Source organism: Artemia franciscana, chromosome 4 (assembly GCF_032884065.1).
Source record: "Artemia franciscana chromosome 4, ASM3288406v1, whole genome shotgun sequence".
Lineage (NCBI taxonomy): Eukaryota > Metazoa > Arthropoda > Branchiopoda > Anostraca > Artemiidae > Artemia > Artemia franciscana.
This window is the reverse complement of record NC_088866.1, coordinates 36,812,857-36,838,884: the sequence shown is the minus strand read 5'-3', so window position 1 is coordinate 36,838,884 and position 26,028 is coordinate 36,812,857. Positions and strand designations below refer to the sequence as shown.

At 33.6% G+C, this 26,028-nt stretch overlaps 1 protein-coding gene across 1 annotated transcript in view; it reads left to right on the top strand.

Moving 5' to 3' along the window:
- LOC136026372 (protein sax-3-like) overlaps window positions 1-26,028 on the top strand; it is a 170,625-nt gene that overhangs the window by 81,988 nt on the left and 62,609 nt on the right. The window contains exons 8-10 of the mRNA XM_065702917.1: window positions 4,665-4,944; window positions 9,487-9,780; window positions 16,327-16,601. Of these exons, the coding sequence (XP_065558989.1) occupies window positions 4,665-4,944; window positions 9,487-9,780; window positions 16,327-16,601 (849 nt within the window). The remainder of the gene's footprint in view (window positions 1-4,664; window positions 4,945-9,486; window positions 9,781-16,326; window positions 16,602-26,028) is intronic.

Sequence of the window (26,028 nt, the reverse complement as noted above, 5' to 3'; positions counted from 1 at the left end):
GGCTACCATTCCTTTCTTCAACCCCAATTTTTTACATTCCAGTTTGATACTCTTGTACCAGTGCATCCAGATTGGTAATTAGAACCAAAAAATTCTGTTTTTCAAATATTTTGCAAAGGAGGTAATGCCTGAAATATCCAAAATTAAATTTTATGCACGTAATTTCATCGGTGTTTAAGGATTTTGTAGGCACAAATATTTTGAGTAGGAATGTCACCCACGGACATTGGCAGGAACCCTTCCGAGAAACAACAAGACTTTAAAAAATGTATAAGAAACTTTTTGACTCGAATTCCACCTGAAAGTGTCAACCAAGTCTTTTCCTTTGTCTTAGAACTTTCAGTGAGTCTTTTGCGCTTGCTTCAGACTACCGATCCATTGATTCTAATCTTGGAAGAAAAATTAAAGAAGGCTTAGCCTTAGTCCCTGAGGACTTAACTCGAGACAGTAACCTTATCTTCAGAAAACAGTGTTTTATATAACCAATAAAGGGGGACTTACTTTCTCGATTTCCTTGTATTGGTCGTTAGTGGAAATGAGAGTTCTTTCAAAGGGAAATTGCATCTCAGTCTTCATAATATAGAAAGCCCTATCTTTGAAAACATATTTTTGTAGCAATTTAATTAAAAAATATTCCGCATATGTTAAGAGGTGAATTTAAAACTTTAACGAATATAAACAATCTGATATAAGGCTTGTTAATGATTTTAGAAGGCGAGGAAAGAGCTGAAATCAAATAGAAAGTTTCAATAGAAAGTAGAAAGTTTCTACTTTCTACTAAAAAACTACTTTCTTCTACAAATAGAAAGTTTCAATAGTAGCTTAACCGAAGTGTTGTTAACAATATATGCACCAGCAGAATTTACTTTTAATGCTGATCCCAAATGTTTGAAATTCGTTAATTAAACGTTATCGATTACAAATTATTAATACAAGTAAATAGGTGGAACAAAGAAGAACATATTTTAAAAAAGGGTATGTTGTTGATCAAACTGGATCAACATATCTAAGAACTCTAAGAGTGGAAGTTTAAACCCCTTTTTACAAAAAAAAAATCCTAGTTTTGCTCACAGTGTTTTTTTTCTCGAAGGAATAAAAATGAAGGATTTTTAGGTTCATAACCACCAAGGCCAAAATTCTTAAATAGCCTACATACCTTTGTAACAAACAAAATGCGATTTTTAAATATGTACGTAATTTTTTTTAATTTGATTTCAATGCTTGGTCATATCCAGTGGGCTGCAGGGTTTAAACCCCCTTCCCCTTAAATTGTTGTTTGACTCGTAAACAAAAGGCATATAAACGAAATTTCGATATGTTCTTTAAAGTTCTTTATTGTAACCCCCACCCCGAACAAAAATCCTGGATGTGCCGTTTTTTTAGTGTGTTTGATTTCTACATTAGTCCCCTGCTTGCAGACAAATAGCTCAGAAACTTTTTATACAAAATTTATGAACAACAAACGTTATTTGTGGAATATGTCCCTACTGTGGTTTGATTTTTCATTCCTATGCTTCAATTTTAACCAGCAAGTTATAACTAGCAGGCTGAGAAACCCTGGTTGGAACCGGAAGCCATTAGTAAAACATGTTAATATTGCATAGTGGGCTTTTTAATACGCTCAAAATACAATTCAAGTTTGATATTTTCAAAAAATAATTTTGAAAACTCTTAAATATTAGCTTCGTAAACATGAGAACCTCTTTGTCAAGTATGTAATTACTGTTTTTAAAGCTTTTGAAGTGCTCATTTCTGCAAAATATGCAAAAAACTAGTAACTACTCTAAACTTTAGGTATTTTACTATAATGACTCCAATTCAGAATTTCGCACTTGTACCATCAGTCAGTAAAAATACTTACAAATTTTACTGTTCAGTTTGGAGGCAGTGCATAAACAGGAATTTCAACATAGTCTTTTTAACATTTTTGAAACATCTGTGATGAGCTAAAACTTTATTATTTTTAGAAACCATGTCGCCTACCCCACGGTTAATAAGCTTATTGAAAATGGTTTATGTAATTTTTGACATTCATCAGGCGATTATAATTTCCGAATTGCGTTCCTAAGTGTTTATTGAAACCTATTAAATTGATTGTTTGCTTATTTTGCTAAAGTCTTAAAGTTCTTTAAAAATACTTCTCATTGAACATCCCTTGTATTTGAGTAGTCGAAGAATCAGGACAAAACGTGAAACTTCAGCGTAAAGAGCGAGGGTTCAGGAAGGGACAGCCACCCTTATATGCAGAATAATTTCTGTTTGTTTCATGTTTTAGTGCCGCTCCTTACTTTCAGTTGAAAAAAAAACGTTTATTATAGTTAATTTCTAGCCATTTTTCGAAACATGCCAGGAACCCCCTTCCCTGTCTTGTGACATTTGTCCTGGAAAATTCCCTCCGAAAACTTTCACCAACACGGAAAATTCTCCCCGTGGAGAATCCCGACTTCGCCGCAAAAACAAGCTTCTCAAAAAAATATCCGTATATTTGCAAATAACAAATACTATACGCAAACAATATGGGTAAATTGCGTAACTTAAAACCTTTTCCCCAGGGACTAGGCAGGGTCATGTCGTCACCAAAAACATAGTTATTAGACCTCTCAACTATGCTGAATCAAGTGGATATCTTAGAATCCTGATCGGATGTCTCTGAGGACAAAATGGACATGGGAGGGGGGCTAGTTCTCAGCCAATCTTTTTGGTCCCTGAAAAAGGGCACTAGAACTTTTAATTTATGTTTGAATAAGCTTTCTCCCCATCTTTTAGGACCTTTTCAGGAACCCCCTTCCCTTTCTTGTGACATTTGTCCTGGAAAAATCCCTCCGGAAACTTTCACCAACACGGAAAATTCTCCCCGTGGAGAATCCCGACTTCGCCGCAAAAACAAGCTTCTAAAAAAAAATATCCGTATATTTGCAAATAAGAAATACTATACGCAAACAATATGGGTAAATTGCGTAACTCAAAACCTTTTCCCCCGGGACTAGGCAGGGTCATGTCGTCACCAAAAACATAGTTATTAGACCTCTCAACTATGCTGAATCAAGTGGATATCTTAGAATCCTGATCGGATGTCTCTGAGGACAAAATGGACATGAGAGGGGGGCTAGTTCTCAGCCAATCTTTTTGGTCCCTGAAAAAGGGCACTAGAACTTTTAATTTATGTTTGAATAAGCTTTCTCCCCATCTTTTAGGACCTTTGGTTGGATATGATTCGTGATATTTCTTCTGGCAGAAAATGCCAAATCCCATATTTTTTGTAGATATGACCTGGAAAATTCAACAGTAGGGTTCTATAATATGCTGAATCTGATTGTATAAGTTTCATCAAGATTGCTTTGATTTTTTTTTTTTTTTGGGGGGGGGGGGTGAGTTATACCCCCCCTTCCGAAAATCTGACATATATTCTCAGGGTTGTAGCTTTTTATGGTTGACATTAAAGATAATATATATATATATATATATATATATATATATATATATATATATATATATATATATATATATATATATATATATATATATATATATATATATATATATATATATATATATTGGAATCAATAAAAAAGCTAATGCTTTTGATAAGTCCATTGTTATCAAAGCTCTGTTTTTTTTGTTTTTTTTTATAGAATTTTTACGTTATTATCTGATTGAGTCGCTCCTTACTTACAGTTCGTTACCACGAGCTATTTTATTGGTTCCAGGTAATTACCCCCCTCCCCCTGGAAAATACCACCCCCGAAGAAAATACCCCCTCTCGGAAAATACCCCAAGTGGAAAATTAATCCCCGCTGAAAGGAAATTATTCCCATCAATTTTCTCCTCGCTAAACATTTCCCCAGACAATACTCCTGCAGAAAATTCCCCTGCGAAAAATATCCACATGTTTTCCAATAACAAATACTATGTATAAGTAATGAACAAACTACAAAACTTAAAAAGGTACAAAAACTAAAAAAAAAAAAACTGTACAAAAACAAAAACTACAAAACTAATAAAGGTACTCAAACTTCTATAACGGGGCTCTCTGATTGTTTTGTATCTAGTAAGGGAGGGAGATACCTCAAAGAGTGCATTTTAATGCCTAAACATCCCAGTTCTCATTGAGCCATCAGATAAATACAGAATTAGTTCTAAGGGAGAGACAAGGAGAAGAGGAGGTAGAAATTGATGTATAATCCCCAGGGTCATAACCAGGATTTTTTTTTGGGGGGGGGGGGCAAAAACTTAAAAACGCATCAACAATGTGAAATTGACATATACTCCCTTATGATTTATGGCAATATTTCTGGTCTACGCTTTTATTACGAAAGTTAGTAGTAACATTAAACCACAAAATGAGCAGAATTTATTACGTATAGGAGGGGAACCTGCCCCTTCCTCATCCACGTCTCCCCATCACGGTCGCAGAAAATTTGGAGGGTTCTCATTTGATCAAAATTGAGAGTTCTAGTCCTTTTTTTTACAAGTCAAAAGTGATTGGAGACTAACCAGCCGATGGGGAGTGGGAGTATTTTCCGACGGAATATTTTCCACGGGGGTAAACGCCGGCCACCGTTTCATCATATTCCGTAACGAGTTTCTTTTTCCATAAAAGCGAAAAATATTTTGTTATAATCCATGTTTAATGATATTATTATACATTTATTTTTCAATTCTAGGAAGTAACACCAGAAGATGCTGGTACGTACATATGTGTTGCTGTCAATCCTGGTGGTGCGGATGTTTCACCGACTCGTCTTCTCCTTGTAAGTCGCCGGCTGGCCAAAATTCCTCCAGTTATATCTATTGGCCCTTCCAACCAAACGTTACCCTTAAGATCCCTTGGAACACTTCAGTGTGAGGCGGAAGCAGCAACTACTACATGGATAAAAGATGGAAGAGTTATTATCCCAGAAGGAAGATTCGGGATTACAGAAAGCGGTGCACTTCGAATTGAAGGTAATTTTATTTTAATATAGCTGCAATAAGAAAGCATACTTTATTTTGTTTCTTCTATATTTAGTACTTAGGCAACTATAGTTGGTAGTTGACCTACTTTATCGGTGAGAGGGTCTTATATCCTTCTTTCTCTCCGAAATAAAATCTTCCCACTGAGTTTTTAAAGGGGGAATCTTATTAAATTCAACCCCTCCTATGCTTAACATGAATTTCTGCTTAGTCTCATGTCAAAATATTGTATTTATATTTGTTTCATGTTTAAGGTCAGAATGGGTCTACAGAGCTCTTTTGACAAGACTAAGAACAAAAGTGAAGAGAAATTCCCAGGTGGTATTTCAGAAAAAGCACTGTTGGTATTCTTACCGAAGGTGTTCAAAACTTTCACTATTCTAACCCTCAAATAAAAAAGAGAAGTCATTTTTCCTGTTTCCAGTTTCGTTTTTCTGTTTCTTTTGATAATTGAAGATATGCCTGTGTGGTGTAATATTCTTTTTTTTTTCTTAACCCAAGTTGCTATAGACACAATTTGGAAAGCCATCCTCTAGACAGAATAAAGCCGCAAAGTTTCAAAGCCCAACTCTTTCATTTACTATTTACATCACAAAACAGTCGCCCGAAACACAGAATGGTGTATTGTTTTCCTGAAATGTGGGAAAATCTTGCAAAGAATTCTCTAATAAATGATGATTATTTATTGTCATTAAATGTTGAGAATGAGACTTTAATATGATAAGAAAATTAAATGAGTCCTCTTGTAAAAGCGAATAACCGACCGGTATACTATTAGCACTTTTATTGAATAGCATAATTACAGCTATCACAGCATTGTGTGGCATAAGATGCATATGTAAATACGAAAATGTTGCTTCTTTGCTCGAACACGGCAAAAGCATTCGTTTAGTTTCTAGTCGCAATGGGCAATTATATGCTTTTATAATTGCTAGTATTAATGGATTTGTTTTCTATTGAAATTACTATCATCAACACTGAAATTATCCCTAATACTTTTATTGTTCTTGGCTATAGGTTTTTTCATTATTAGTTTATTGGTGGTCCCTTTAATTACTAATTTACCTACGGTTCTTTTACATTTATTGTTTCAAATCACTTAAATTTTTGATGTAATATCTTTACTTTGATTTTCATTTTACTGTTTATTATTATAGTTATTTTAGGGGTTGAAGGGGTTTTACTATTTGTTATTATAGTTTTTTTATGGGTTGAAGGAGTTTTACTGTTTGTTATTATAGTTGTTTTAGGGGGATGAAGAGGCTTTACTGTTTGTTGTTATAGTTGTTTTAGGGGTTGAAGGGGGTTCACTGTTTGTTATTATAGTTGTTTTAGGGGTCGAAGGGGTTTTACTGTTTTTTATTATAGTTGTTTTAGGGGTTGAAGGGGGTTCACTGTTTTTTATTATAGTTGTCTTAGTGGTTGAAGGGGGCTCACTGTTTGTTATTATAGTCGTTTTAGGGGATGAAGAGGCTTTACTGTTTGTTATAATGGTAGTTTTAGGGGTTGAATGGGTTTCCCTGTTTGTTATTATAGTATTTTTAGGAGTTTGCAACTTTTTTAAGTTTCGTGGAAAATTCATGGTTGCAAACATCGTTCACATGTATCGCAGTCATTTCAGAAATATACACACCTGTACCACCATTTTGGACCAGTGTGCCTGCATACTGTCAATGCACATGCGTTGTAAAACGAGTGTTAAAAACTGCACCATCTGTCTCAAATTTGAACCAACAGTAGCATGTAATTAGCTTTGACTGGATGAAATCGGTTGTATGAGATCACTTTCAACTAATCAACAGAAGCGGTATTTTATGTCTCTAGTCAAGGCATCGCTGACAGCCATTGAATACTACTCTTATGAGTAAAATCATAATTCCATGCTACTATAAGTTCAAATTTGAAACATATAGTCTCATATTTGACGCAGACAATTCAAGTTTGAAGTAGATTAACAAAAGAGTGACACTGACGGCTAAGCAAATGAGACTGGTAGACCATGTTCGCCATCCTGAAAATGTTGTTACTGTACCTTGATCTTTGGAAATGTATTTTCTTGTCTAATCTCACACTTGGAAAGGTACTAAATGGACCCGGACTGGTCCAAAAAACAGCCGCATTAGTAAAATCTAGAAAATTTGGTTTGAACAACCGTCATATTAGTATCTGACCTATAACTCCTCTTCAAATAAAACAATATTGATAGGTGTATACCCTAAAATGCTTGATGTAAGCATACATGTTTTTCATTACGTTCTGACTTTTGTTGAATAGAGGATCATTTTAAAATAACAGTGAACCACTAAAGCCTCATAGCTGAATTTTGTGACTTTTTCAACTGTATGAACGTTAGTAACTAACGGTAAACAGCTTTAGATTCTCTCGAAATCGATTTTTGCAATTGTTCTCGGAAATTTAAGAACTTGCTTAATAAAATTCAGTTAAACCAAGTGATACTTTTTTTCCTGACAAGTTCTTTTTATAACGTACTGAAGTTCTTAAACTTGCACGTGGAATTTTACTTATCCAGAAACAAATTGTCTAATTAAAAAAAAAGAAAAAAACTGGTCTGGCAACCATGCCCTATGCTTAAACCATTGCCAAACGGAATTTCATTTATGTGTCAAAGTAGAAGAAAAAGATAAACGTTGAATCGGCATTCTGCTTTCTTTTTATTTGAAACATGAACGCTTAACACACTAAAGAAATTCGACAAGGTTATAACAAAGACACTGAAATATACCCTGGGGAGAAAGGCTAATGAATAAACCTCGAGGCCAAATGTTGTTTTCGCAACAAAATTAATAAAATTATAGTTATCACTCTTGGGATAATGACCATACCCTGGTCGGGAGAGGCTAATGAAATAAACTTTGACGCATTAGAGATCATTACGTTATCGTAGTGTGTATGCAAGGTAAAGTGAGATGCCCGTGTATCGTTAATCTGGACGTTTCCATTGGTGTCAGTTTTCGAAAATGTAGGGGAGGAGGAAATGAATTTCTCAAAATCTAGCGAGGGGACAATTTTGTAGGTTTTTTTTTCCGTTTTCAATGGAAATACCGAAAAGCTCTTTTTTTCAAAAACCAGGGTGAGACTGAGGGCAACAAAATATTTGGTAGCAAATGCCACTATACTGCCCAATTCGTCCCACAGCCTTTTTGGTTAGAGAGCTTAATTAAAAATAAGTATTTTATTTAAATTCGAAGGGTTCATACCAATCTGATTCTTGGCTATATTCATGGTTGTGCATAATTTCAATCGACCGGATATATCTGGCCTTAGGTCCCTCTTATTGATTACCGCTTCTTTTTTAGGATAATTTGGTTCGAGTATTTTTTAATTATTTTTACCTATTTCATAGATGACTCACAGTAAAGATTGATTCACCGTTGAATTGTAGAAATATTGTTGCACGTCAGACGGTTGATAAATATCTGTTCCGCACAATCCCATTTGTGCTTTTTCATTTCAAGTAATGAGACTTACCCATTATACTTAGTTTAGTTTTATTTTAAATAAAACAATAATACAGTAGATATTTAATTTTTTGTAAATTTTTCAATCTTTTTTGTTTATTGTTTGCTTCAAGAATAAATATGATTTTCCTTATATAAAACTTATTTTTCCGTAACTACCCTTGTATATGAACATATAATATTCTTATCGAGAACAGTCTTCATTTACCTTCTCACACAATTTCTCGATGAAGTGATGAAAGTGAATCATGCCAAAGACCTAGTCGAAGTTTTTTAAAGCAATTTATCTAGTCCCGTTAGTAAATATAATTAATTCTTTTTTTCCCAAAAGGTCGCTACGAATTGTTAAAGCAACACTTCTTGTAATTAGACAGGTGTCGACAAGGGATATAAATTTCTTACCATGAATAATTTTTAATCTAGTAGAAGCATTACGGAGTAAGAAGCCAAATATGTTCAGTCACATGGCTTCGTTATTTTGTATGCGGGCTTTCTTGTAACGTTTCACTGATCATGTAGTTCGGAGGGAATATGATCTTTCTAGTAACGCTTTCTTATCTTACAATCGGACAACAAAAATCCACAATCATTCTGTAGCAACTGCGTCAATCTGTCTGAAATTTGGTTAATGCCGACATTCGCCAGTGAATGTCCAAAATTCCTTTTTCTCTGCTTGGATTCAATTAGCTTTGCGAATTAGCTTTTTCAGTCTTATGCAAGCTTTGATTGGAAAAGTTAGGTTGGGTGAGGTTAGGTTTAGTTAGGTTTGGCTAAATTAGGTTAGGTTAAATCTGGTTATAAATATCAGAAATGGGTTAATAACCTAAGCTAACAAATTTTATTCTAACTTTTCATTTCCTTGTCATATCCTAACATGCAATTTCGTCAAAATATGTATCATAGACTAATCGAAGAAGTTTCACCTGTCTTTTCCAATTCCAGGGTTATAAAAGACAATTTACGGAAATCTCTGTAGAGGCCATCAGCATAGGGTACAGCTGTGTGCTAATAAAGGTGCGAATGAAGCTAAGTAAAGTAACTTTTTAAATTTTAGACTTAAGACAAAATGATGCTGGTACATATACATGTATTGCTCGAAACAGTGGAGGGGAAACATCTTGGAGCTCAACTCTTTCCATTGAGTCACCAACAAACCCAAATGTCGTTTTCTTCAGAAGCACAAATGATCCACTAGCTCTTCCTGGTTCACCATCCCAGCCTCGTCTTCTTAGTCGAGGTTCTTCGACGTTAACTGTCACCTGGAGGAGTGGTTCACGAACCGGTGCTTCACCTCTACTTGGTTATATGATAGAAGTACTTAGCACTGATGGACCAGTAGAAACGAAAGGTATTTTTGTGCCACATCGTAAGACTCTTATTTGTGATTTTTTTCTTTTTTTTCTTTATAGTAAGGCTGATGATGACTGAAAAAAGTCTTGAAACTTTCTTATATTTGCTACCTGTTTTTCCGAAGCCTCCTCCCTCTCCTGGAAGCAAGAGTTAGCGTCTTATTTGTTTTTTTTCGAATTCCAGATCCGATCTTACCTCTCTGGGTTAAAGAGAGGAGGAGGGACACGTTTTTATAATCCTGAAATCCACCATCTCATTTCCACGTTGTGGGATTTTTGGGTCAGGAAATGGTTCGACCCCATTAAGGGGAGGGAAATCCCCAAAAAAATTCATAGGGTAATCTACCAGAAGTGGCTGTTCGATATCAGTCCAAGCTGATAAGATCGAACTGTTAATTTCCTATTTTGTCTCTTTCATGGTCCAAGATCAATCTAACTTCTTTGGGGGGGGAATGAAAGGAGGTATGTCTGAATTATAGTCCTCAGACTATTTACATAAAGGGGTTGTAGGATCTCAACTATCGATCCGACTTCTGTTGAGAAGGAAAAAGGAGGATGACTAAGTTCTTCTCATAAGAATAGCCATCAGAATGTGGCGTCGGGTCTTAATACATTTGGGGAATAAGAGGTTGGCTATTGGCTAGGCCTTTTACAAAATGCAGCTGATCCAGTCTTTGTGGAAGAAGGAGGGATTAAGGCATCCAACTTTTTTTTATCAGTATAGTTACTTGACACACTAACGACTGTCATTCAACAAAACCTTGTATCTGGTACTGGATGACCGGGCTCCAGGGCCGTATCCAAGATCTTGGCTCGAGGGAGGGAGTACAAGAAAACTTTAAAAGACGCGTCAAAAATGTGTTCTTATTCATTTTTATTACGTTTTTACGAGTAAGATAAATATTTAGGGGGGAATCAAAATCCACAGCCCCTTCCCTAAATACGGCAATGTTGGGCTCGATTGGACCTTCAGGAAGAAAGGAATACAGTTATGTCACCTAAATTCACTATAGGATCTTAGTTAGATTTTATAAGGGATCAGTAGTTGCGAATTATGTTGCACCGTTAATCGGTTCGGATTTAACCCTATTTAATGTCGCTTTTATCTTCCTGCAGCTCTGAACCATGATTTAGAGGTACTGCAACACTTTGTGGATTGGCAGGGTTGTCAGTCTAGTTAGGATTGACGGTAGAGCTCAAACAACCAATTAGTACTTTACCCTATCTTCCAATGTGAAATCCATTTTGGCTATTTGGCCATTCCTGAATTAGTCCTATTTCAGGTTGAGTACAATTTGGTAATGTTTTTTTAACACGCAAATTAGCTATTCTTTATTTTGTAATTAACTCTAAATTATAGACTTGCATTTTAAAAAAACAGATTGAGAGCGTGCCTTCGTTCATTTAAATCCTGGTTTTTCAGGCTAAACGGCTTTAATAGTGATACGCAGTTTTAACGTAATGAAACGTCTAAAGAAAACGGGCTACTTGTAAATTATGCTGTTCTAAAATTTATAGGCGACTTAAAATTCATGTCAACAATCGTGAAATTCATTGCTCAAATGGTAATGGTTTAGATTTTAGATTTCTAGTTTAGATTCTAACAAGATTTTTAGTGTTAGATTTTTTTTGAAGGAAAAAGCTTTTCAACTGAAAGTATGGAGCAACACTAAAACTCAACACGAGTTGAAATTATTCCGTATTTGAGGGGTTGCCCCTTCCTCATTCCATGCTTTTTACGCTAAATTCGACTTCTTGTCCTACTCTTTAAGAAAACGACTCCTGAAACAAAATGACCGAACTTCAGGACTTTAGTACATAGAGCGAGGGGTTGAGGAAGGGGCAGCCCCTCCCTCTTAAATAGAATAATATCAGTTGGTTTTAATGTTGCCCCTTAATTTCAGTTTTAAAAAATTATGATTTCTATTTAAATCAAACTTAAAAAGAAAAGAAATAACTATTAATGAATTAAAGAAAGCGGCCAAGATGGAAACTATACAAAAGTATGTGACAAGCTCTCCTCAGTCCAGCTATTGGTTTTACCCCTTACCCCTTTATTAATTTCCTAGGTATATTCACGGTTCATTTATGAGGACTTCTAATACATGGTGACTACTAAAAAGTTAATTCGCTTTGTTACATTTTTTTTTTTTTTTTACAAGTCCTCTTTTCAGAAATCAAATAGAACAAGTCCATTTTTGGCATAATTTAGCTGGGGTTTCCAGCTCTACTGTTCAGCTGTTGATCGATAGTTTTAAAGTCTAATTATGACAATGTAAATTTCTCCCATGCAAATTTTTTCCCCAAAGTCACCCAATCAAAATTTTTAGATAGCGATTTTGTTCAGCATTGTCGAAAAATCTAATAACTATCTGTTTAAGGATGACCTACCCCCCCCCACACACACATAGTCCCCGGGGGAAGGGCTGCAGGTTATGAACTTTGTCCATTGTGTACATATAGTATTGATTATTAGGAAGCATACAGACGTTTTCAGGGGGGACTCTTATGGTGGGGGAAGTAGGGTCGGGAGGATTATGCTGTAGTATTTTCTCTTGGAGAAAGTTCTCGCGGGGGATTGAAATTTTCTATGGAGGGGAGCCAGATTTCCCAGCATGATTTAATAACGATCAGAAATTAAATAAAAAAGAAACAAGTTTTTTTTTTTAACTGAAAGTAAGGAACAACATTAAAACTGAAAACGAACAGAAACTATATGAAACATATGTGAGGGGGGTCAACCCCTCTTCAGTACCCTGCTATTTACGCTAAAGTTTTTTAGAACTTTTAAAAGAGCTATTTATTCTAATTAAATGGTCTGTGGGATTCAGGAGTCATTCTTAAAGAATTGGGACAAAATCCGACCTTTAGCGTAAAGAGCGAGGTATTGACCAGGAAATGACCCCCTCCCCCTCATATACGTTTCATATAGTTTCTTCTCGTTTTTAATTTTAATGTTACTCCTTACTTTCAGCTGAAAAAAAACTTGTTTCTTTTTTAATTTAATTTCTTACTGAAATGTAGTTAAGCTTATCTCCGTACACGCATAAAATCAATTTTTTAGATTTTTTCCTGTGGGTTATTGATCGGTTGAAGTAAGAAGCTGTTTGGCTTCTGAATTGCTAGCTTGCTGTTGATGCTTAGATCTTTGCTTTTTGGGCAAAAGTCGTAAGCTCTTTTTGATCTTTCTTAGCTTTGTTTGATAAAGAGGAATTATGTTTGTTAAAGTCTGAAATGGCCGAAAATGGGTTTTGGCAGATACTAAGTGCAGGGTTTTCTCTGATAGCCAAATAAGTAAGTTGACAGGTGAAATGAGACAAAGCTTCGACGCAAAACTGGAAGACGATTTTGACCAAAGAAATAGGGAGCTGAATAAAAAGACTGCAGCTAAAGGTCTTGAGTTGCTCTTTGCTTTGGATCCAAGCTAAAATATTCTGAAAAATAGTCAGATTTGTTTTGTTGCAAATTAATTCCTGGATAATTAAAGCTCGTGTTCACATTCAAGTCCAACAAGACTTCAATCCCTCGTCATGTATGTATAACCAGGCACTTTCTTAATCATGGCTGTTTAGCAAGACAAACATATGGACGCAACTGTTAAGCACAAATGACAAATATAGTTCAGAAGATGTTTCCTGATTGCTAAAGGTCCTAGACAGAGTTCGCACCAAATTTTACAATTTGAGCTTTACAACTGCCTGGCTGTTGATGTCTGGACAAAGACATGGCTTCACATGCAAGTCTAACTCGACTTGCATTTGAACATCGTTTAAATTGTTGGAAGATAGTATTGGGGTATGAAGAAACATTTACGCTGTACCTACTGAACTCCCTTGACGCAAGTAGGTCTTGACCGTGTACGTAGTAACAGCAGAAAATACGGAAAAGAAAATTAATATTTTTATTTAGGTATTGAAATTATGATTGTGCTGGGTAGTTTGTACAAGGTGGTTTTGAAAGCGAAGGAGCTTTAGGGCCCTATTTTCCCCATAAAATATCCAGATTATTAGACTTTACTACGATTCCTTACAGCTTCTCACATGTTTTTAAAGAAGCCCCCCCCCTCCCCGACATAGGTTCCTCCTTACAAGTCGGGTAATGATTAAAGACATCGTTTGTTTTTCCTCGGAAATGAACGGAGACTAGTTTCCTTTTATTAGAGTTTCCCATGCTGTTTCGTCTAGATATCTAGATGCTTCTGCTACCATTTTGAATTAAATCCTCTTATTGTGACGATGGTCAACTCACAACTTCGATAATGTGGCGCCAAACTCCTGTGGGCTTCACATCCAATCTGGCAAAGCTCTTCAACGATTCTAGCGTATTAACTTCCGGAGTTGAGGTCAGAACAACCCTGCCGCCTTGAATCACTGTTTACCTTTCTCTGTTGCACCCTGCGAAGCATGTCCTTATGATTGATTAGGACAGTCAATTGTCTGTTCGGATATGAGGCGTTAAACAAAATCTTATGTTGTTTGAGAGACGGGTGTCCGACTGGGAAATGATCGTTTTGTAAATGCTCCTTACTTGGCCAACCTCAACTCCTGCTGTTCTCATTGGTTCACCCACAGAAAGTGTGATAGACGACTAGCCGAAAAAGGGTGCTTGACAAATGTGTCTGTCGCAGTGTTGACAGCCTACTTAGTCTTGATATGTGATTTTTATTCGTTCACCCTGATAAAAATTTCTAAACCAATTGTTTTTTCGCAATTGACATCATTGCAACGTAAGGCTCCAAGGGATATTTTGTGTCAACGAAGAAAAATATCTGATAGTTAGGATTGTATTCTCATTGAGTAATTTGGGATTTTTAATTATTTATAATTTTATAAAGCTTCTTTTTTTAAAGCAGTTGTTTTTATTTTTGGCTGATTTCACGTGAATTATAAAATCTGATTTGATAATTTAATAAAAAGTACGATGAACTCGGTATTTTTGGGGGTATTTAGTCCCTGGCGTCGATCCCTCCCCCCTGCCATAATGTTATATTTTGGTCTTTAGCCATTTCCAGCATATTATTGTGCAAATATGGAACATTGAAATGTTGTTCTTTTTTCAAGGTAAAAGTAAGAATTATCTCACTTAGCCCACTTTACTCATTTAAATAATTTAATTGTGGAAATCTTGAATTTGTGAAGCAGTGCCCGGCCCTGGATTCATTAAGTCCTCTGATAGCTTAAAACATTGCATTTAAAGAACTCCTGGTGTCTACCCCAAACCAAGGGTCTGTTTATATATGTCTCCGTCCATGCTGATAAGTACAAAAGTTTGTTGCTGTTTGTCCAGTCATCTTAAGTTTGTACTTACGAATCAATGAAAGATCGTGTTATAACCAGTACGCTCAGCCATGTTCAGGGGCTGCACAAGATAGAACGGTTAGAATTCGCTCTTTTCCTCAACCCCTATCAGAAGTTGATTATGCCTTCTCTTTGTCTAACAAACTGTTCTCCATATCAGCCTAAGCCGACTGCGTTGTTTTTGATCAGTTTTAACTCTTCTTTTGTATCCGTTATTTACTACAGATTGCATCTTTGTCACGGGAAAGTCCAGATGACTAGGTGTCACGTGAAGCGTAAACTATTTACCACACACCGCATTAAAACGTTAATTTTTCAACACCGCAATTTTTCCCTAATTCCGGCTTTTAATGTCATGTGGATGCTACTATGCATCTGTTCAATAGTGTTTATATCAAATTAGTTTAAATATTTTCCTTTTTCTAACAGCGAATTTAGAACTGGTTTTCAAACAAATTCTTTAAAATAATCGGAAAAGAACGCATGAAAAACAATTGAAAACTCAAATTCAGAAGGAACAAAGCAGTATCTTTTGAGTATATATATATATATATATATATATATATATATATATATATATATATATATATATATATATATATATATATATATATATATATATATATATATATATATGCCGTACATACTAGCTAGATAGATCCGTAAAAAATATTTCAGTCAAATCCGTTCTTGGGTGGCCTTGGCTAATTTGAAAAACTTAGGAGTGTTACTATAATATACTTTGTTTTGCATGCAAAATATATATTTTTTATACCCTGCTTTGATGAAGGAATCTTGCACAATGAGGGCTTCTTCTTTAAAACAGTTCCTCTATTGTCAATATTTTTCCCTCCTGGTTTTGAGTTATATGCTCAAAACCTGTGCCTCTTCTCTGTAACGGTCTCTCTATAGTAAATGTTTTTTAATATTTTTTTTTTTACTCTTTTGAGTAAAGGCGTAATTTTGCTCCTGCTTTAAGCTTTGGTGAAACCTGACAAAGTCACGTCCAAGATTACTGAGAGATAAATTGATGGAAGGAAAAAATGTCAGTTTCAAGTTTTTGCTTATCTCGTGCTGTTATTATGGCATACGAAACTCACAAGTTTTTTGCACTTTTTTAATGTTAGATAAATATTCATTGTGTTCGTCAAATTCGCCTTGTTTTTACATTCTTACATTTGTTTTTTAGTTATTTATGCTTTTTTGCTGAAATAAAAAAAAAAATAAAAAAAATAATTCATCTTCTAGGAAAATGGCGAACAGTTGCACAACGGCTTCAAACTGACATGTTTACTCTCACCAATCTTCGGCCTGGCTCGTCTCATTTAGTTATTATACGAGCAGAAAATTCACATGGCTTAAGTCTTCCCAGTCCCCCATCAGAATGGCTTGAGATTTCTGATTCAGTCGAAGCATCTGATGAGGGGGAGTTGGAACAAGTAAGAGAAGCACTATCTCCTCGAGTTGTTAAGCTCGAAAAAGTAGTTCCTGTGAACTCGACTGCTGTAAGGATTACATGGGAGGTACGTAATTACTTGATTTCTTTTTTAAAGCAACTTACAGGAACAAGTAAGAGGAATATCAGAAGCTTTTTCTATTGATTATTGGGCAAATAATAGTACTCAGAATTTAAAATTAAAAATTGAAGAAGATATGACAAGAAACATTCACTCTCGTTCCAAGTCTGAATATTTAGCTTCGGACAATATAAGATATGTCCATAAAAAATAAATGGTACAAGATAATAGTTACACAAAAAGAGGAAATATACCCAAGAAATTAGATTTGGTCAAAAACCTACCGGTTTCTTGTAGCCACACGCACCATTTTAAATTTTGTGTTAAATAGATAAAACTTTTCCGAATTTCAGATTTTTTTTCTCATGAACATTTTTTCCAAAAAAAGTGTCACATAGTAATGATAATACATTTTTTTTAATTCTTTGTTTATTGAGGGAGTAAAGCAAACAAATTGAAATTCTTCTTCTTGGTTAACTTGTATTTGAAAGTCTAAATCATGTGATGTTGTAGTTATTTTTTTATGTCGTTTTGTAAGAAGGGTTGTTAAATTATATAATATCTTGCGATCTGATTAAAACAAATTTTTGTGTCAAATCCGTCATTTCCATATAAACTCATTTACGTAAGAAAAATGTTAGCTCAGATGTATCTTTTATTTGAAGGAGACCCAAATTGAAATAATTTTATATTTACTGAATGAAAACTTGGGTCACAAAAATATACACAAAAACCGGGGCAGGTGAAATTTGAGGACAGAAAGCAAATTTGATAATAAGTATCCAAGAGAAGAAACAGATTATTACTGACAATAAAAAGAGAGAAATATTAACTTAGTGAAGCACTCCTTTTATAAAAAGAAACAAGCAAACAAAAATAAGAAAAAAAAGTGCAAAAAAAGAAGAAAAAAAGCTTCGACGAAAGTACCAAAATAAGTGACTTGTAAATAAGGCATAGTCATAAGAATCAGGAATAGTCTTGTTTATATATATATATATATATATATATATATATATATATATATATATATATATATATATATATATATATATATATATATATATATATATATATATATATATATATATATATATATATATATATATATATATATATATATATTTATACCAAATAAGGAATAGTCATTAACGTATAAATATTTTTGGTTGGGAGATTTTGAACCCTTGCCCTCTCCGTGTACTTACCTATATATTTTATTTTTCAAATTTGTATATTTTATTTGTATATTAATCTTGTATATTTTATTTTTCTCACTTTCCCTCTATATTTCTGTTGTGGTGACAGGTCTTCAGTTTTTATTTGAAAGCACGAGTCCCAATGGTTGAATTTCTTCTGTACATCAGTTAAATAAACTGAAACGTAAATTGAACGGAAATAAAGCCGTCATAGCACAGTCGTCATTTTTTTTTTTTTCGTAGATGCCATAAGGTTATATAAATCACCTGACAAATTTTATCATGGAGTTATAAACATGGCCTCATAAAACCATCAAACTCCTGTCAAAGTAACTTAAAGACCTTGACAAGCAGTCGTCACTCCAACTGGGAACTTTATTTGTCTGTCAATGTTTGTAAGCTTGTCTTATATTAAGGCTGGCCTTCGGGTCAAAGGCTCTTAGACCTTAAAACAAGAGCTTGTTAATTGTATGTTGCTTTGTTTTTGTCTTTGTCATTGTACTTTTTCACGAATATGAAAAACCACTCTCCTTCGACGAAATCTAAAAATAGACAGATTTCTATCACCGAGATACTATTTTTACAAAACTGCGTTTTCTAAGAGCTTTTGCTTTAAACGATGTTCATTCAAAAATTCAGTTTGGGACCCTTCAGAGAAAATCTAGAATAACTATGTCTCAGGGAATGTTTTCCCCCAAGCATTGTTATAGCTGAGTATTTCAAATTATAGTTAAAACAAGCAGCTGGTCCTGTGGTGGCGCAGTGGGTTTGACCTTAGCTTGGTAATACGGGGCCCAGAGATCGAATCATGCTGCAGTAATGTACTGCAGGGCCGACGCAGGGACCTTAGTAGTCAAGAAGCGTCGTTAATCTGATACAATATGTACGTCCTGCCCGCATAAAATAAAGATTCTGTATGGTTCTTAGGGGCAAAAGTTCTGTCATAAGGGCTTAAGGATTTCAAGGTCTTCTTTTCTCTGCGGTAATATGTTTTAGCGATAAAAGCAATGAAGCCAGTAACAAAGGTAAGGAAAAACCGTAATGATAGGAATAAATCTGCTGACACTACTGAACTGGAATATGGTCAATGAATTGCGGCTGGTATACTGAGCCGTTCCTGAGGTTTTTGGTGTCCGGGGAAAATTGATTATAGTGCTCCCTCCCAACTCTAATATTACCAAAAAAAGCCGAATCGAAGTGAAAAATTTGATCAAAGTGGGAATCCTCCGCTGCATCCCCCCAGCTGTGACGCCCAGGGCAGCTGACCCTCCCCCCTCCCTATGGATCGACTGTGCTGGTATGTGACCTATAATTGACTTTAATCTTTTATGAAGTGTATTAGTTATTTTTTGCGTTCTATTTCTTATGAAAACTAGAGTTTCAAGCCACTTAGTTTGTTTTTACGCTTAATTTGTTGCATACGAACACATTTGTATTCATTACATCTCTGAATTCTTCAGTCTCCCAATTTCGACTAATTTGGCCTATTTCGACTTCCCGTATGAAAGACATTACGTCTATTACAAATAAAGACTTTCTGGGGAGCTGTTCGTCTAGAATGGCCAGTTCCAGCACAAAAAAGCAAGAGAGAAAGGGATATGACAAATAATAAATTTTACCAACAGAAAAAAATATCTGTGCTGAATCTGACCTTTTCTACTTTTTCTTTAAACTCTTCAACCTATCTGCACAATTTACTCATGGGTTTCTGTTGAAGGTGAAGTCATTTTTCTTACTGGTAAGCAAAATCATCAGAATGTAATCTTAATAAGAAAGTTGAAATCGTTTTGACAGGTTGTAGACTTCCTAAAAATTTGAGGAACTTTTTCCTAAGGAATTGGAGAACTTCCAGGATGAAACTACTGAAAGTCATATTACACCGTAACGAGGGAATACTTAAACATAATTCTTGCGTCCAATCTTGTCGACTAAAGATTTTTCGTCACAACTTGTTAATTAAAAAAGAAGGTAAATGTCAATTCGTTTTACTTTAATTTACAATACATAGAATTATCTGTGATTATGTCGTTGTGGTACTCAAGGATCTGGCTCGTGTTCAAATATCTAATTAGATTAAGGAGAAAGTCATTATTCAGCCAGAAGATTAATCAGGATTTCAATGGTACCTCCAAGAATTTTGGCTGATATCAGATTACTAAAACCTGAATGTACAGAATAACTCAAGATGTAGTATAAAAATAGATTCCTGTAATGGCCTTGATATAAACATTTTCCAAATTGATTTTTTGTTATAGGCTTTTAGAATAATTGTTTTATTCTTTTTTATTCTTAATTTCTTTCCTTGTGTTTTATTTTTTTGTCAGTATGTTCCATTTTTTCATGTTTTATCCCGTTTACTTATTGCGAGCAGTGCATATTTAATCTATAAGATCACCCATATGGGGGGGATGGAGAAGATAAAGAGCAAACAAATGGTTTTTGAAACAATGTGTCTCGGAAAAATTTAATGACTTATGTATATATATATATATATATATATATATATATATATATATATATATATATATATATATATATATATATATATATATATATATATATATATATGTATATATATATATATATATATATATATATATATATATATATATATATATATATATATATATATATATATATACTAGCTGTTGGGGTGGCGCTTCGCGCCACCCCAACACCTAGTTGGTGGGGGCGCTTCGCGCCCCCCCCCGCGCGCGTAAGTCGTTACGCGCCATAATAGTTACGCGCCATTGTAGTTGTGTCCCTATGTCCCACCTGTGAATATATATATATATATATATATATATATATATATATATATATATATATATATATATATATATATATGGTTTTAACTACGTAAAACTTGCGAATATACAACATTCTTTGCTGTCCCATTGTCTTTGCATATAAATAGATTGTCAGGTTTACATGCAACATATAATGGTCCATGGGAAAACAATCTGTATTCAGATCTATACCTCATGATTCTAATGATTGCCCTTGAGCTTTGTTGATGGTGATTGCTAATCGACCATTCCCTGTCCCGGTGTCCCGGTCGTCATTTATATCCCCCTGTTTCCCCCGGTGTCCCCGTTGTAGTTGTGTCCCTGTGTCCCGGTCGTCATTTATATTCCCTGTGTCCCGGTCGTCATTTGTATCCCGGTGTCCCGGTCTGTATATACATTCGTTTTTTAGTTTTGTTTTTCTCCTTTATTTTTTTCCTTTTTTTTTCTTTTTTAGTTTATTTAGATTTTTAGATTTTTTAGTTTTTTTATTAGTTTTTAGTTTTTTTTTCTTTTTAGTTTTTTTGTAGTTTTTACCTTCTTTTTAGTTTTGTTAGTTTTTTTTTTACTTATGTCCTGGTCGTCATTTATACTCCCTGTGTCCCGGTGCTTTGTTGATTGCTAATCGAACATTCCTTTTGTCTCGTCATTTATTTTTTTCTTTTTTAGTTCTTTTAGTTTTTACCTTTTTTAGTTTTTTTTAGTTTTTTAGATGAAAATTTTTTTTAGTTTTTTCCTTTTTTTCTTTTTAGTTTTTTATTGGTTTTTACCTTTATTTTAGCTTATTTTTCAGTTTTTTCCTTTTTTTTAGTTTTTTTTTATTTTTTTTAGTTTTTTACCTTTTTTTAGTTTTTTTATTTTTTTTAGTTTTTTAGCTTTTTTACTTTTTTTATTAGTTTTTAGTTTTTTTTGTAGTTTTTGCCTTTTTTTAGTTTTTTCAGTTTTTTTTTTAGTTTTTTATTGGTTTTTACCTTTATTTTAGCTTATTTTTCAGTTTTTTCCTTTTTTTTAGTTTTTTTTAGTTTTTAGTTTTTTTAGTTTTTTACCTTTTTTTAGTTTTTTTAGTTTTTTAGCTTTTTTATTTTTTTTATTAGTTTTTAGTTTTTTTTGTAGTTTTTGCCTTTTTTTAGTTTTTTTTAGTTTTTTAGCTTTTTTATTAGTTTTTAGTTTTTTTGTAGTTTTTGCCTTTTTTTAGTTTTTTTCTTTTTAGTTTTTTTGTAGTTTTTACTTTCTTTTTAGTTTTGTTAGTTTTTTTTTTACTTATGTCCTGGTCGTCATTTATACTCCCTGTGTCCCGGTGCTTTGTTGATTGCTAATCGAACATTCCTTTTGTCCTGGTCCCTTTCTCTTTGAGTGTCGTCATTTATTTTTTTCTTTTTTAGTTCTTTTAGTTTTTACCTTTTTTAGTTTTTTTTTAGTTTTTTAGATGAAATTTTTTTTAGTTTTTTCCTTTTTTTCTTTTTAGTTTTTTATTGGTTTTTACCTTTATTTTAGCTTATTTTTCAGTTTTTTCCTTTTTTTAGTTTTTTTTTATTTTTTAGTTTTTTTTTAGTTTTTTACCTATTTTTAGTTTTTTTTAGTTTTTTTAGTTTTTTAGCTTTTTTACTTTTTTTATTAGTTTTTAGTTTTTTTGTAGTTTTTGCCTTTTTTTAGTTTTTTCAGTTTTTTTTTTTAGTTTTTTATTGGTTTTTACCTTTATTTTAGCTTATTTTTCAGTTTTTTCCTTTTTTTAGTTTTTTTTAGTTTTTAGTTTTTTTAGTTTTTTACCTTTTTTTAGTTTTTTAGCTTTTTTATTTTTTTTATTAGTTTTTTGTAGTTTTTGCCTTTTTTTAGTTTTTTTAGTTTTTTAGCTTTTTTATTAGTTTTTAGTTTTTTTTGTAGTTTTTGCCTTTTTTTAGTTTTTTAGCTTTTTTATTTTTTTTATTAGTTTTTAGTTTTTTTTGTAGTTTTTGCCTTTTTTTAGTTTTTTCAGTTTTGACGTCACCTGATCCAGTTTTTTCAGGTGACGTCACCTGATCCATCCACAGACAGACAGACAACTTATTTTTATATATATAGATATATATATATATAGCTGAAACCTTAGTCATCCGAGCCTCAGACATGCTGAATCTCAGGGCCTAGTTTTTACCCGGATTCCGCCTTAATTTGGGGATGGTTTCCCCCTCTTCTGTGGTCATAATATTTTTTTTTATAACTTTTTGTAATTGTATGAAATACCCCCTGCCGCTCAATTTGTTCATTCATTTAAGCATTGCAGAACCGATTTTTTCGTAGTTCCTTTCAGCTTGGCGTGAGACAAGACAAAGAAAATTGACAGAATAAATGAGAAATATATAATGTGGGCTATATGTTTGCACACAGAGGGGGGATACGTGGCGGTAAAGTATTTGGACAGAGTGGAGTTAGAAAACAATTCTTATTACATAATATGCAGAATAATTGTACCTAACACATTAGGCATACAGGTCCACTATACTTTACCCCCACCCCACCCCCTAATGCGCAAATATATAGCCCAAGTTTGTTTCTAAAGTATTATATTTTTTATCATACTTAGGTATATTTCATTAGGATTGAGCGTCAGAAAAACATATTAGAAGAATATTAGGTAGGGATATCAAACAGTTCGTGGTAACGAACTGTAGTAAGGAGCGACCCGGCTCAATAGTAACAAAAACTCTAAAAAATTGAATTTTGATATCAATAGCTACATCAAAAGAATCGCATTTTAATGCTGATTTTAAATATATAAGTTTCATCAAGTTTAGTCTTACCTATCAAAAGTTACGAGCCTGAGAAAATTTGCCTTATTTAAGAAAATGTCGGAAAACATCCCCTAAAAGTCGTAGGATCTTAACGAAAATGACACCATCAGATTCAGCGTATCAGAGAATTCCACTGTAGAAGTTTCAAGCTCCTATCTACAAAAACGTGGATTTTTTTTTTTTTTGCCAGAAGACAAATCACAGGTGCGTGTTTATTTGTTTGTTTTTTTGTTGTTTTTTTTCCCAGGGGACATCGTATCGACCAAGTGGTCCTAGAATGTTGCAAGAGGGCTCATTCTAACGGAAATGAAAAGTTCTAGTGCCCTTTTTAAGTGACCAAAAAAATTGGAGGGCATCTAGGCCCCCTCCCACGCTCATTTTTCCCCAAAGTCAACGGATCAAAATTTTGAGATAGCCATTTTGTTCAGCATAGTTGAAAACCATAATAACTATGTCTTTGGGGATGACTTACTCCCCCACAATCCCTGGGGGAGGGGTTGCAAGTTACAAACTTTGACCAGTGTTTACTTATAGTAATGGTTATTGGGAAGTGTAAAGACGTTTTCAGGGGGATTTTATTTTGTTTGGGGGTGGGGCTGAGGAGAGGGGGCTATGTTGGAGGATCATTCCTTGGAGGAATCTGTCATGGGGGAAGAAAAATTCAATGAAAAGGGCGCAGGATTTTCTAGCATTACTATAAGAAAACAATGAAAAATTATAAACATGAAAACTTTTTTCAAGTGAAAGGAAGGAGTAGCATTGAAACTTAAAGCGAACAGATATTATTACGAATATGAGGGGTTCTAATAATACTTTAGCATAAAGAGCGAGGTATTTAGGAGGAGATAAATACCTCGCTCTTTATGCTAAAGTATTTTTAGTATTTTCAACTATTTATTCTACGGCCTTTCTGATTCAGGGGTCATTCTTAAAGAATTGGGACAAAACTTACGATTTAGTGTAAAGAGCGAGGTATTAACGAGGGTACAAACCCCCTCGTATACATAATAAAAATATAACGTTATGAAAGTCTGTTACGTAAGTTAATTCTTAAGTTAGGTATATTTTTTACTAATAAAAACGTTCGCTAAAAATTAAAAGTTCTAGTTGTCTTTTTAAGTAACCGAAAAATTAGGGGGCAACTAGGCCTCCTTCTCCACCCCTTATTTCTCAAAATCGTCTGATCAAAACTAAGAGAAAGCCATTTAGCCAAAAAAGAATTAATATACAAATTTCATTTTAATAATTTATGTGCGGAGAGCCAAAACCAAACATGCATTAATTCAAAAACGTTCAGAAATTAAATTTAAAAAAACTAATTTTTTTAGCTGAAAGTAAGGAGCGACATTAAAACTTGAAACGAACAGAAATTACTCCGTATATGAAATGGGTTGTCCCCTCCGCAATCCCTCGCTCTTTACGCTAAAGTTTGACTCTTTGCCACAATTCTACTTTTTAAAACAATTAAAAGCTTTATCGTAAAGAGCGAGGGATTGCGGAGGGGACAACCCATTTCATATACGGAGTAATTTCTGTTCGTTTCAAGTTTTAATGTCGCTCCTTACTTTCAGCTAAAAAAATTTGTTTTTTTTATTTAATTTCATACAAGCACCTAACTTTTTATCAATAAACAATAAATCATGCATTTAGAAATAACATAAAATATATATTATTTTAAAGTCTATATCCGTTCGGAATCCAGTTTTTAGTACTTTGCGCATTACCTACTGTTTATCACCAAAGACGTCATGAAAGGTCTTTATCATTCCCAAACCCGCAAATACTGTGTTCCTTAATCTCCTGGGTTATCTTTTGAAATATAGTTGCCGCATGCTTGGTCATCTGAGCCGATCAAAAAGCGATATAGACAATGCATTGGGACGCTGCGGTGTCAGTGAGAACCATGTTTTAAATATTCCGTTTATGTCATTATCTTAATATTCCTGTTTGTTAATTGACTGTTCATGGCCTCCTGAACGACAGTCTTTTTTCTTAGGTCTGAAGGGCTATTCAATATAGTTCTGACAGTTAGTTCAGCAAAAAATATTAGAAAGTCTAGTCTATTTCACAGAGATATCAAACTAAATGCAAAATATGAATTAATATACTAAAGCGAAATATTTTGAACTGAAACCACTATTTGGCTATTTTAACTGTTAATTTTGATTACTCATTCGGAATTCATATATATATATATATATATATATATATATATATATATATATATATATATATATATATATATATATATATATATATATATATATATATATATATATATATATATATATATATATATATATATATATATATATATATATATATATATATATATATATACATAAATATATATAGGAAAATTGGAAATAATTTTTGGTGATTTGCCCATACGGTTAAAGATTTTGAACTGAAACTTCTTGAAGAAGCCCGTTCACAACCTTGAATTCGATACACGTAATTGTGACTAAAATGTATTTAGTCTGGAATTATCAAATAGTTCGTGGTAACGAACTGTAGTAAGGAGCGATCCGGCTCAATAGTAACCAAAACTCTAAAAAATTGAATTTTGATATCAATAGCTACATCAAAAGAATAGCATTTTAATGCTGATTTTAAATATATAAGTTTCATCAAGTTTAGTCTAACCCATCAAAAGTTACGAGCCTGAGAAAATTTGCCTTAT